The following is a 14,375-nucleotide window of genomic DNA, read 5'->3' on the forward strand; positions in this document are numbered from 1 at the left end:
AAGGGGGCCATGGGCCTACCATGGTAACAGAGGCTATGAATTACTTGCGTGGAGACAGAAAGGCCGGGCCCTTTGGTCCGGAGCTGGGAAGGATGTTTACCTAAACTACTAGACAGGAATGTATTTTTCGAGGAGCGGAGCAGATAACTTGAAGGCTGAATACAGTCTTGGCAGGCCGGCAGGCTGAGCCAGGCACCGCTAGCCGCGTAGGAAGTGAGTGAAAGGTCATGGGTACAGATGCAGGTTCAGGCTGCAGCTTCCAGAGGCAGAAGGCAGGAGAAAGCTTGAATGGCAGAAAACAAGGCCCAACTCGCCAGGGCCAGGAAAACGTGAAAGTGTACCATGTAAAGACGTTGGCAAGGCACACTTAGGAACTGAATATCGGACCCATTCATGGTGGATCTGAAAGAGGACATGTTAACATTGGACGCAAATGTATTTGCGTCGTCATAGCTGGTTGTGGAGGGAACATACATGTACTTGAAGCACGTACATGGAGCCGGTGGGGTCTACGATAGGGGACACAATTGGCATTAAAAATTCATATTACCTCATTTCTATGCGCATCTATACTAGAAATAGTGCTTTCCGGTTTCAAGCGAGTTGCGCGTTGGGAACTACATCAGAGGTTACAAGTCGGTGCAGGTCGAAAATTTCGGGTGAGTTTGAAAACCTTTTAGAATAAGGGAGAACTCGCTTAGCATGAAAATAAGGGTTCTGATGGATTAAAATGGCTATTCTCTTGTTTAGGCTTACTGGGGAGCATTACAGATATCCGGTATCTTCGTCATCACAGCAGAGTAGACGTAATTTATTAATACGACCCTGTGGGTTAACGTGGGCTACAGTGCTCCCGATGAAAGGTGAGACGATTCATGTTAACTTCGAGTTTGTTTCAATAACGGAGGTTGAAGTTAATGCATCTTCATTCAGTTACCGTTGCTTTTAGTTATACATCACTCGGGTTTCATGAGCAGTAGCTAATGTTCCTGTTTAATATCAGGAAGCTGCCAGCAATGTGAAACGAGGTTCTAGGTCTTTTTTAAAGGTTGCAATACGAGTAGTGAATGGGCATGTCTGGTCTATTAGTAATTACATTGGAGCCACACACCAATATTCATTCATTTTCCACAGAGCGCGTTTATATCAGCGTTTCCGTCGTTTGTAACCCAGAAGAATCCATACATCCGTCTTTGTACATGAGGAGTTTGTGAAGTTTATGTATCTTCATCGTGTGATTACTCGTCAATGAGCAGTTATTTTGATTTCAGTAAGTGTTCTTTGGGCACTTTACTCTCACCTGTGTCTAATGATTCAGGAACAGACTAGACTATAATAGTATACAGGTTTGCTTGTTGTATTCAGCAGGGCTACTCCAACTAGTTTCCTGTCAATTACACAGTCGTTGCTACTTCAGTCTTTATTTCAAGTAAGTTTCCGCACTCAAAGGGATATGATGATGGGTTCTTTCACCCAAAGATAGCACGCAGAGTTTCAACAAATCACGTAATTACAACAAGGATGTTTGTTTCAAGGTGGTAGCACTGGTTGCTAATAACTCTCACACTTTTGGTGTTCTGTTGGTGGTGTGATTCATTTTTCATTTCGCCTCTCACGTCTTACGCTCTTTTTGACCTGTATAATAAGCTCATAAAATGGATAACTTGTTATACTAGTTAGTGTGTAACAGATAGTGGTTATAGAACTGCATGTTCGGATTGATGACAAGTGTGTTCCAGATTTTTTCAGCATGTAGTATTTAAATATTCTGATATTTCGAACTGGTATAATGTTTTGTTTCTTGCAGTGCCCCTGAAGAAGGGAATCATCCCGAAATGCATTGGGCTTTCTTTGTAAATTGTGTACTTATGTTAGTCGTTTAATTTGGCAGTTTTGAGTTTTCAGCAAGTGACTGATTGAATTCAAAATCTTTGTTTGTCTGTACGAGCAAATTCATAATGTACTGCTTGAAAAAATACAAGTATAATATATTTTTTGAAAAACATTTTCATGAGTGATTACTGGAAAAGTTTAAAATGTTTTAAATGTTCACTTGTTACAACTTATAAGTTGTGCGTTTGGTATACTAGTGGAGCATCCACCAGAGGTTGAACATAGGGCATTTGAGCCACCTTTTGAGCTAGCCAGTTGGACAGGGGGTTGTTACCTTTATAGAGCAACAGGCCCTAATGTGATTTTTGTGCTAATGTGATTTTGGTGCTAGTAAATGTATTGTGTATAGTATGTTTTACGCACCCTGTTTAATACCTCTAAAGATGGTTTATGATTATGAGGCTGTTTTGCCTACTTTGGGGTTGTGTTAGTGAGATTATACTTCACTGTGTGATTTACGCCCCTAGTGTGATTTATACGTAGGTGGTTAGGGTCTAATGTATTTAGACTTCTGGGATACTGTGCATAAGGTAGTTTATGTCACAGACTGATGCAAAGTACAGTGATTGCCAGTGTTTACTGGTTGTATGTTTTATGACCTATTTTAATTGTACGTTTTAGGATCTTATTTACTTTTACCAATATTCGCTTTGTGATGGCTCTGACAGTGGTCCATGTGGCCCTGTCAGGTGTACATTATCCCTTGTAAATGTTGCCCAGTGCCAGTTGGCACAGTGTACATAATCTGATTATTATTCTAATGTGCTTTGAGAATACAAAGGCTATTTTTGATATAACCTTGTATGGAGTTCTTTTTGTATTGTGCCTGGGATGTTGCTGGTGGGTGCGTGCGCGAATGCTTTACACATGGCCTCCAGGATAAGCCTGACTGCTCGTGCCAAGCTACCAATTGGGTGAGCAGGGGTTATCTTTGGCGTGTAACTCCCTTGCCCTGACTAGAGTGGTGGTCTCTGCTTTGCTTTGGCGCAAGCCTTAGCCAACCAGAGATCCCATTTCCAACAGTTAGAGTGTATTTTTTTTTTTTTTTTGAAAACCTTTATTGTGCATGAAAGGGAACAAATACGGGCCTACAACCGTCAGGCCGGCCACGATACTTTTAAGCACAGGTGCAAGCAATGCGGTTCCCCAGCGGCATCAGGTGACATAGCAACAAGTGATAGCAGTTACACTGAATGGAATCATGTCGCCAAGGAGAAGGAGCATTGAAGGTTAAATTTTTTTTTTTTTTAAATTCCGATCTAAATATAAATCAGTGAAGAATAGGATCAAGGAGAACTGAGTCCGTACATTAGCTTCACAACATGAGCAGGCAGCATCAATAAGAAAACAACAATAGTGATGAGCACCCCGTCAATATGGCAGTACAGTGTAAAACAACAGGAGCATCAGTCCGCATTTACGTACCACCCACAGCGCCACCCACTCCCTACTAACCCCTGTCGCAGACCCAGAACAGAAAACAGGACAAGAAAGCGCAGAAAGTTTAGAAAAATAAGGCCCATAGAAACTAAATAAGGAAAACTAAATCTATCCCCCCACCCTACACCAATGCGGAGGCTACGGCATACCCCCCCCCCCGGCAATGTGCCTGTCGCCCATTAAAGAACCCGAAATATAGACCAAGAAAAGAAAGAGAAGAAAAGGAAACGGTAAGAAAGTAGAAGATTTTTAACTCTTGAATATAGAGAGTGAGAAAAGGCCATCCTAATCTTCAACTCTCACAAAACACAAGTAAAGCGAGAGGAGGAGCAATTCTAAACGTTCCCAGCCTCCCAGCCAAAAGCACAACCCCCACCCTGTTCATGACAGCACAGAAATAAGTAGCAATGCAGAGACAGTTGGGGAAAGACAATTCGCCGTGCGTGACTTAAACAGATGTATAACAGTCCTAATCCCGTCTCAACCAGCCAAGCAACCGATAGCAAAGATGAGCAACCTAGCCCTGGCCCGATCTCGGATACGTCCCCAAATGGAGTTCCTGAAGAAAGCCCGCCCCCTCTGAAACCAAGAGACAATATGGCCGCATAAAGAAGGAGAGTAAAGCAGAAGCACAAAATGGCCGTCGAATACCACCATACAATCCTTTGTCCTTCATAAGTAGTTCCCCTAGGCCATCGGGAAAGTATAGGCTCCTCAACGTAGTGGGTGAAGGCCACGAGGGAAAATCCATCGGAGGGGCCGGTGGCTGCATATCCAGGTCTCGAGTCAATAACAATGTTGCAGGCAGCAATGTGGCAGACCCCGGAGGTAGGGGAAACAAAGTATCACAGGCGAGTCCACTGGACGGCCGGTGGTGGGCGTCAGTAGAGGCAGAAGCAGTCACATCTTCTCCGCGGGCAAAAAGAAACACTGTATCCCCAATAGATTCCGATGGAGACAGTTCCAAGGTTAGCTGGCTTCCGACATTGCGCTCCTGCCGTAGAACAGACACCATTTTGTCAATGCGGTCACCCATTACTTGGAAATCCGTGCACATTTCCGATCGAAAGTCAGACAGGGCGGCCAGGATAGATCCATAAGAAAGTGGTGGTTGTAGCCCCTCGTCATCAGACTCCCGGGAAGACGTTTGCGAGCTGTCCCCTAGCGCAAGCAGGGTGACACAAGCAGCAGACAGGGACGGGCACTCTCCCCCGTTCCTCGAAGCACCAGACACAGCCATGGTAGTAGGGTCACGGAGTAGTCTCCGAGGCGGGTGCGGCATAACCAGGCGGCAATACAGGTCGCAATGCCCGCCAAGTTGATTCAGGTCGGGCTCTCGACACTGAGAACCTTATCGCTTCAGGCCGTAACACCGGGGCAATGGAGCAGGCAGCCGATGCCTGCCAAACATGGCCGTGCAATCCATTCCGCTCGCAACCCGCCTCAAACAAAGACGCCGTATCTGCAAAGCGTCTCAACACGGCGATCATTCACAGGGCACAGCTCGCATTGTTCCGCGGCAGGCAGCTCAATCAGGATTCTGTCCCGGGAGAATGGCGCCACCTTCACGTCCTTGGTGTCGCGCGGGCACCCCGGCCGCCACTAAGCCTCCCAGACTCGGAGACGGACGGCGGTGCGGGCACGGGGCCAGGGCTCGAAATCGTTTCGCACTTATCTCCGGCTGCCGGGCGAGTCGAGAAGCCTGGGAAAGACGCTTTAGATCAGCACAGCATAGCGGACGTTCCGCCGCCACGAACCACCAGGATAGAGATCAGGATGTCAGCGCGGAGGAAAAGAGCTGGTGGAGCCGGGAGCCTACACGTCTGTCCCAGTCGCCATCTTGGCTCCTCCCCCTAGAGTGTATTCTTGAGTGAGTTTCATGGTGAAAGGAGGCTTGAATCTTACTAACAAGTACCCCTGTAAGTCTCACAGGACTGCTCGTTGTCCAATAAGCACCATCCTCATGATTTTGTGGGGGTTTCATGCGTTACAGCGCACCAGATTATATGTCTCATGATGGTATGATGCCTAAGCCTGGGCCGCAAGACGGCCTAGAGGTCCCAAAGCTCAGGTCATAATCTGAAGAGAACAAAAACAGTAACAGCCAGTTACTGAAGGATGCATCTCATGTCTTTCATACATGAGGTTTCAGACAACTTGCTTACGACTGGAGTGAAGGAATGTGTAAGCGGGAACATGGAGCATCAGTGGGGCCCTGCCTCCCATCCATTGGGTTTCTTTGTGTAGATTTATGCACACACGGTCAGAGTGGAGAGAATAGTTGCATGTCCACCCTGCACCTGACTTCAAGTAGCACCTTAATGTTAAGGCTCAGGTAAACGTGCAACCCACCAGCTATGCCAACCGGTATGACTGTGGAGATTGTGCACCACAAGTACCAACACTGGATCCATCACCTGCACCTGCCTCAGTTACCAACATCTTCATTTGAAAACTCAGTCCAGTTGAAATCCTTTGCAAATGGTCAACTGGGGTGTTTGCCATGATACTCAGGGGCTCCTAAATAGGAACAGTTAACTTGTGATATTAACTTTTTCTTTTCAATATGTGCATCAGCTCAAACATCTGGACTGCGATATCAGGCCTAGTTCTTATAATGATGTAATGTACTTTATTTTTATATAAAATACTGTAAATCATTTTTAATTATGCATATGCTGTACTATTTAAGGCTATGTTAGTATAATTTAAATATCAGTAGTATAATTGCTATAGATCGCATATGTGTTTGTATTGGTTAATGTTTTATTCTATTTATTATATATTGATTTTAATTGGCTAGCAAGTTTCTGATTTAAATTGAATATATATCTACATAAACTTAAGATCAAATAAAATGTCCAAACATTAAAAAAAATCATTGATACGAACTCGAAACGAATCTAATGTTCCAAACTGAGCTTTGCTTTTGTTGTCTTACAGGTCCACTTTTTTTATATTCAGTCTATGTGCAATTTATTCCTGGGACGGAAGTGGCCAGAAATGCCACCCGGGTTCAAGCCTTCCTCTTCAGCCAAAGGCTCCCTAAGCCGGTCCGGGGGGGTTTAAGTCATGTCACAAACATGACCATCAGTACCGGTGAGTGTGGACGTGCATTTCACACACCCACTCTGCTTCTGATCCTGGGGGGCCCTGAGGCCACACCCACTTTTTATGATGCTCCGGCTTTTATTAAGGTGTCGCCGAACTGTCCAGTCTTGTACCTTTCACATCTGTATTCAGGTTTCAGGCTAGGAAGGTCTTGACGCAATATTGTTATGCTAAAGTAGTGGCGATCATATGGACTGCTATGTTTCAGGAATGGAGTTTTGCTTGTTCTCTGTATTCTATCGATGACGTGTTCTATTTTAATTGGTTGCAGTCATCCAGTCTTCACAGACACCATGTTTGTCAGGCACAGCATTGGGTCCATGAGCCTTTTCTTTTGCACATCACATTACAGGGACTTATGTCATGGGACCCTTTGTTTTGGGTCAAACGTAAAAACTGGCTTTGAGGAGAACTTTCCTGGGAGCAGGGAAAATGGACCTCGGTTAAACTATACCTTAGGACACTTTTAGATTCACCATGCGATGCAATCTTTACATTAGCACAGCAAAAACAAGACAATCTGTCATAAATGACAACGGTTTTTGGACCCAGCTGTCCATGCGCACAGCTGCTAAGTGCCCAGCCCAGGAGTATGTTTTCGGTCTGTTCTCCAACTAACAGAAACCAGGTCATTGCAGCTACTCTTTTACCATTTATATAATCTTAAATGGCGCAAGATGCAGCTCACCGAAAACCTAGGATTGACAGATGATGTCATAAATGATATGGGACACATGTACAGCCTCGTTATTGCACCTCATCAAATGTCCCCTGTGTAGATCACCACGTGGCCATTTTCCACACCATCCTGTGCCTCCTTTAGGCACACAGTCCACTGACCTGACCTCTGCATCATCACCCAGTGCTCACCTTATGCAGAATGTCAGAGCTCCCCCTGGTGTTCTCATGATGTACAACTCCCAGTGCTTCCTCTGTGCCTCCTTTTAGGACATCACCAGATGCTCATTCAGTCTGGAGACATCCCCTTATATCCAGTGTCTCCTTCATGCCCATCACTCTGTAACCACAGATGTGTCTTGCTGGTGCTCCCTCGAAGCCCACCCCCTCCTGCTGCCATGGTTTTGCCAGCCTGGTTTCCCTGTTGCACTTCACCTAGTTCCTGGTGTTGTACATTATTCTTTGCACTTCACTTTATGTCTCTTGTATTTCGACATTATCATGTGTACATTAATGCCACTATGTCTGTTTGGTGGTGTGTGTGCATAGATGTATATAATGTATTAGTCTCAGTGAATGAGTAACTACCTGTTTGATAGTCTATGTGAACTGATGCCTAAATGTTTGCTGCTCTGTGTGCACGGGTGCCTGTCGGTGTGCCGCTAGGCTCTGCTATAGCAGTCCCATTAATACAGGGCAACAGGCGTATTCTAAAACTTGCAAGGTGTAAGGAAAACTAGCTCCACAACTGCTTCAGTCAGTGCTTAATTTGAGCCGGTGGTTTTCAGTGCTCGTCATCGACACTTAATTTTCAACACTGGCACTTGGTGGCACTGTTTGTCTGATTTTGAGATGAGCACGAAAACGGTTGTTTATTAATTCAATGTACATCATTAATGACTAATAGCTGCCGCACATTGTTATAGCGTTAGGGGCCTGGAATGGTCTGAATTGCCGCACATGTTGGAGTGGGATGGTTGGTAGTTGTGTTGGTGCTGTCACTGGCAGGCGCAGTGGGTGGTGCAAGCAGCAGCCGCCTTCTGACTAGGGCCCTGTCACTTTTTTTTTACTTTTACAAATTAAGCATTGGCTTCAGTGGACTCATCAACCAGTGCATAATCGAGCTATCTTCATCCCTACCAATAACTGGAGGATTGCGATGCCAATCAAACCTCTGAGCTTTGCAGTCATCAGATTTGCAAATATTGAGGACAATGGAAGCCAGGAACCCGCCCAAAAGTAAGTCATCACTAGAGGACCACTGCCGTACTACACTCTTGGATTTAGAATTATGCAACAAACCTTATGACTGTTTCACCAGCTATTCATTAATTGTGTGAGCTTGGACTGATATTAAAACAGGAATGGGGAATGTCAGACATTTTGATTTATTCAAGGAAACTGGTTGGTTGAGAACATTTCTCCATAATAAGTTCTGAAACTCAACCTAATAAAAAAGACCTGTAAAAATACAGAACAGGAAGGAGATGTGACCTCACACCCAGAGCTGCCAACTTTGGAACCCGGGGATCCAAGTTCGATCCCCGGGCTTGGCTCACCATCCTGTGATTCACGGAATCTCCCTGTGCCTACACAAGTGAGGGCCCGAGTATCTAAACAGCAGATTCCCCCTCTATAAACCTGTACGGTCCCTGAGATCTAGTGATCAAGCCTTACTACAGGTTCCAAGAGCTAGAAAGACCAGGCAAGGTGGAAGGGCGCTATCCATAGCCGGACCAAGGTTGTGGAACAGCCTCCCTCTCTCTCTGAGACTCTGCCAGGACTATCTCCCGTTCAGAAAACAATTAAAAACCTTCCTATTCTCCAACTAGTGATATCTGTGTACCTACTGCCACAAGCTGTAAAGGTTTTCAAGGCGCGGAGATACTCCTTCGGGAGGTGATCCTAGCGCGGTATAAACCCGTAAATAAATAAATAAATAAAGTGCCATGTAATCGGGTGCTCCTGGGTTCTCTGATGCCCTGGGCCATGTTTGCGCTATATAAAACTGCAAACATAAAATAAACAGAAATCTCTAATGCCTCCCCATAACAAAGGTATGAATCACCACAAAACATTTCTAAGAAGACCTAAAATTAGACAATCCGCTTCAGAGACAGGGCTCGGGCTTTGACCCCTTGCACCACTGGTTTAATGGGTCTAAGAGCTCGAGAAGGGCAGGTGCTCGTCATTCATATCCGCAGTAGTCACACCACCCGATGTCAGTACGTCACATCACCCTACGGCAGTACGTGGCATCACCCGACATAAGTACGTCATTTGACGCTGTACGTCCTCACATGCTTTGCACATGTCTACAGCACAGTATGACAATCATCACGTGCTGCACTCAACTCCAAATCTTCAGTGTCTAGTCTGTGACACCAAACTGCGGTCTTGTGTCATTGGGAATTATCTTACATGGTCTCCCACTTATGCCCACTCACAACACCCCTTCTGCCTATGCCACGCCATCTCGCTTAGAGAGAACTCTGAAGCGGCATTCGATGGCAATACTGCAATATAATACATGGGATTCTGCAAAATCTGTAAAAACGCCTGTCTCTAATTTCCTTATAATCGACGACTTATGGCGCTCCCAGGCGCCGATTACAAAAGGAAGAAGTTAGACCTCAACTGTAATAAGTTAACCACATGGCTGCTGGGCGTTTTCCCCCCCTGTGCTGGAAAATGCCATTTTAGTGGCACCATGACGAGCTCAGCTCGTCATCAGCACACGACACCTTTGGGTGATGACGAGCTGAGCTCGTCATCAGCATCGAAAGGGTTAATAAAGTCGAGCTCTGACATCACAATGCCTTCTGCCAGAGCCAGCAGCCCAAGTGAGAGGCAGTTGGAGCAGCTGTGTAAAGCAATGACAATTAAACATCCTTTTCCATCTTTGCTCAATTTTTCTAGCTTACAATGACAAGCAGAAAGATCATGTTTATTTTTTGCAGTCCTTAGATAACTATAGAAAAGTTTGAATATTTCTGCATGTTTCCACACATTCCGAGCGACTACATTTTTTTTCCGAACAGAATTGTGTTGAACTTTTTTTATATCTTTTTGCAACTAATATCTTACAGGTTTTTGATGTGTGTAGTTTTCCACTGGGTTCTATTGTTATTCTTCGTGTTTGCAAACTTGCTCTCTCTTTCATATGAAACACTACACACCAGGATTTTAAGTGGTTTGCAGGAAAGGTGATGGTGTGACTTTGTATTATATATGATGAAGTACCCCCTGCTGTACATGATAAGACAATTGTAAGTCACCTCAAAGTTGTATAACCTTATAAAAGAACTCATCCGCCAGCCTTGGTCCTCCATATGGCTATGGAACTTCTTGGTGATGTGCAATGTCCTCAAATGTACAACAGTGCGTACTTTATCCCTGATATAAATCTATAAGTAACTAGACAGGCATTCCAAAGACAGTAGACCGCTATTGGTTCTTCTCTAAGATACATTTCCTCCTATTCCTGGCCCAACAAGCCTTTTTTAAACTATTTCTGGGTACATCAACATTCCCCTTCTATGGGCCAACCTGTTGGCTTCGAATTCCATTTGGTAGTGTTCACTGCGTGTACCACATCTTCTTAGAAGATTACCTGAAGTACCAATCCTTCCTATTCTGCTTGTTTGTCATGTTTTTCAACCCACTTATTAATATTAATTTCTGAAAAGCTTTTTCTCTTTTTTCTTATACTAATCTTGATTTTTCAATGCCTGTAGCCTGTATAAACCCATTTCCAAGCAGGACAATGTTTAGTGTTTGGTGCATTCAGTTTTCTTTCCTCCTTCTGTTTCTTACATTTCTTTTTAAACTCTTAAGTTTTGCAGCAGATCTTAAAAACAATTACAGCATAAACCAACTATAAATATAATAATATTGATACTTCAATTATTCATTATGTTAGGAAGTGGCAATAGTACCAATGAAAGACATCAGCAAGCAAACTTAGCAGCAGAATCAAGAAATGAAGTCTAAAAGTTACATTTAAAATAAATATTAAAAAACTAAATGAATAATAAAAACCCAACAGAAAATACTGCCCAAAAACACATTAAACGTTAAAATGTTGTTGTGTTGTTCCTAGCAAAATGTCCAATTAAAAAGTATATGTGAAAACCCTCTAAATGAGCATGTAAAACAATAAATATGTTTCATGAGGTCTAGAAAGAAAACAACTGTACCGCTCAGATGCTGAATGACAGAGTATTCGATTGTTTACATGCAAGATCGAAAATTGCAATGCTTTAGTTTACGAGAGTGCCAAATCGCCCAATTTTGCAAGAAAGTTTTTGAAATTCCTTCAAGATTTTTCAAAAGGTAGCTTTTAGGGCTACATATAATTTGCTGCTATCTTGCATGACTCTATTCGCATAAACACGCACTTTGCATAAAAAAGTTTTGTGACAAATTGGCAGGAGACTGGTTTAAACAGAAAATATCCCTTGGTGAAACATTTTCTGCGTGATCATGCCTCCAGCATGGACAAAAAAACAAAAAACTGCATAATATAACATTTAAAGAAATGTTTCTCAAATTTCACATAATGAGAAATTATGTGAATTTTGTTGACACAGTTAAAATTGTACCCAACCGCTAAATCTTAGACTACATTAAACTCAATAATTCAAAGTGAATAACATAAGCATTTTATTTTTGTGTCCTTGATATGTTTTGAATTGCAAATATTCTTTAAACAGGATCATTAGATTAGCTGATGTGATTGCCAAATATGTCTTTTGGGTAAAATGTGAAAATAATGTAGATGGAGATGGGATCAGATTCTCGCAGCTCCTCTGTCTTTGGTTGGAATGTTTAACCAAGTTACATGATATAACACTGATGAACCATGACCATGATCCATGGTCAGGAGATATAAGACTATCTCTTCTTCCCGGTAGAATGTGCACCCGAGACCCAGAGCGAGATCCACTGTCGGTGCTTCCCAGGCTACCAGTGGAATAACACCCTCTGCGATTCCTACCCATCCTGCGACATCCGAAACGGCGCGTATTCTTCATGCACCTGCCTCAAGTGGACATCGATGAACGTTGCGTATTGCAAGGAACTCCCCGCAAGTATGAGCAGTTAAGATGTGCAATAGTCTGTTGACTGCATTAAACACAATTAGATATATGAATGAATGGATCGATAGTGCGGGCAGGACTCTAAATACTAAGGAGTGCAAGCCGTATGTTGAATAGCGTAGACTGTAGGACAACTAGTTCAGTAATCCTTGAAGAGAAAGAAGTATTAATGCAGTAATCAAAAACAAATTCATTATGCTTGCAAATTCTGATTAATGTTATGATGTACATCAATAAACTATCTAAGATGTTCCCATGGAATATGTGTGTGTCTCGAGCAGGAGACAATTAGAGCTCACACTATGGAGACCTCCTGTCTGTTCATCGTAGTGATGGTTGGATCACCTGAGCTGTCTCAACATCCGAGTGCACAATCCTTTGACCAGTCAGTTCTGTCTTTATGTGTTTAAGTGTATGTTACAATTTGATTCACCTCCATACGAAGGGGCTTATTCACAACATTTGGAACTACATAAACTAGTACTACTATAGTACCACTCTCTTACAACTAAATGGAGTTCACAAACTGCTGGCCGAACCCTGCATGCATTTGCCCTGCATGCCTTTACAACGCAGTCACTACCCCAACTGCAACGTTACCACAGGTTACTTTACCACACAAGTCATTACAAGACTTGCCTTAGAGGTGCTGGGCTTTGAAATAGTATAAATTACTATTCCAACTCCAGTCTACGGAACAGAAGGGAAGGTGTTTGGCTTAAAAATCCAACACCAGTTCAACAATGCGCCCCCTATAGCAAGTCGTTGTAATAACTTGAGGGTTAAAGGAGCATGTGGTAACGTTGCAGTCGGGTAGTGACTGAATTGTAAAGGGAGGCCGTTGTTGTGACTGCGGGGTAAAGGATGTTTCTTGCTGCCTCCACCTCACCTGTCTTTTCTGTGCGGAGATCTCTGACACTGGGGCAGAGATCTCCACACATGAATGTTTAAGTTTCAGTAGTAAATGTAGGTGGGACAAGGTGAAATGGATGGAAAATGGGGAATATTGTAGAATTATAAAATATGTATTAACTTTTGGGTATTCAAAGGTGAATAAATATTCTAAAATTAAATAATAAATATATACCAATTTTCTATATTTTTATCATAAATGTATTTGTATTTATATTTTAACTATTTTAAACAATGTGATTGAATTCAACATTATTTCCTATGGGGTTTCATTTTAAGTCTCTTACTCTATTATTTTCTATGGAAGAGAGTGCAGTACTAGTGGCTGGCCATGTGCAATGCTGGACTTACTACCAAAGTGTACGTTACAGTGTAAGTTACTACAAAGTGCAGTTTGTGAATACTGAAAAGTGTAAATTATCCTTGCAAAGTTGGCCCACAAATACTGAAGTAGGAGGCTTAAACAGGTTGTGAAGACGTGCATTTCTACACTTACGTGTAAATCTACACTCAGAAATGGTGACTAGCATAAAAAGTGTAGACATGTCCCTAGTTGTAGTAGTAAATTTACACCTCACCAAACCGTAACATATATGTTTACCTCCTAGGATAAATGGATCTCTGCAGGGCAGCTGGGATATTTCCCTCAAGGTGCTTTGTGGCTTGGTTATCCATTGAAGAAGATATGGTTCTCCTGATTGCCGACATTCATAGGGAGTGCATGCCATAGTCCTAAGGTTACAAATCATCTCCTGACTCTTCATCTACCCCTTGGCCATCTGGAGCGCTGTTGAAGGTCTGGATTTAGTAAGGAAGGGGAGGCAGTAGAGCTTTTGTGTTTTGGCGGCTTTGTTATTGATACATTTGGTAAACACCCAAAATATAGAATGAAAAATATCGAGAGTACTTAATATCAAATCAAAAATATTGAGAGGACAGAATATAGAATGGACAGAATATAGTTGGAAATAATATCGACACATAGGTAAGTAATATCGAATGTCATTATATTGAATGTCATTATATAGTTAGTTATAATATAGAATGTCATAATATAGAATGTATTATATCGATTTTTTTAATTATATTATATTTAAGTATATGTGTTAAAAGTATATAATATTTTTTTAATGTATGTTACAATTTTTTAAAGATAATGAATTTTATGTTAATTAATTTTTGCGTATATTAGTTCCGTAGTGGGTTTATTGGGAAATAGGGCGGGAAGAATTTTAATTT

At 42.6% G+C, this 14,375-nt stretch overlaps 1 protein-coding gene across 1 annotated transcript in view; it reads left to right on the top strand.

The window, feature by feature from the left end:
* Window positions 1–9,160: 9,160 nt before the first annotated feature.
* LOC147709582 (adhesion G protein-coupled receptor F3-like) overlaps window positions 9,161–14,375 on the top strand; it is a gene marked incomplete at its 3' end in the record, with an annotated part of 42,956 nt that continues 37,741 nt past the window's right edge. The window contains exon 1 of the mRNA XM_086926054.1: window positions 9,161–9,179. Within this exon, the coding sequence (XP_086782180.1) occupies window positions 9,161–9,179 (19 nt within the window). The remainder of the gene's footprint in view (window positions 9,180–14,375) is intronic.

The sequence above is a fragment of the Lissotriton vulgaris genome, chromosome 6 (genome assembly GCF_964263255.1).
Source record: "Lissotriton vulgaris chromosome 6, aLisVul1.2, whole genome shotgun sequence".
NCBI classification, from domain to species: domain Eukaryota; kingdom Metazoa; phylum Chordata; class Amphibia; order Caudata; family Salamandridae; genus Lissotriton; species Lissotriton vulgaris.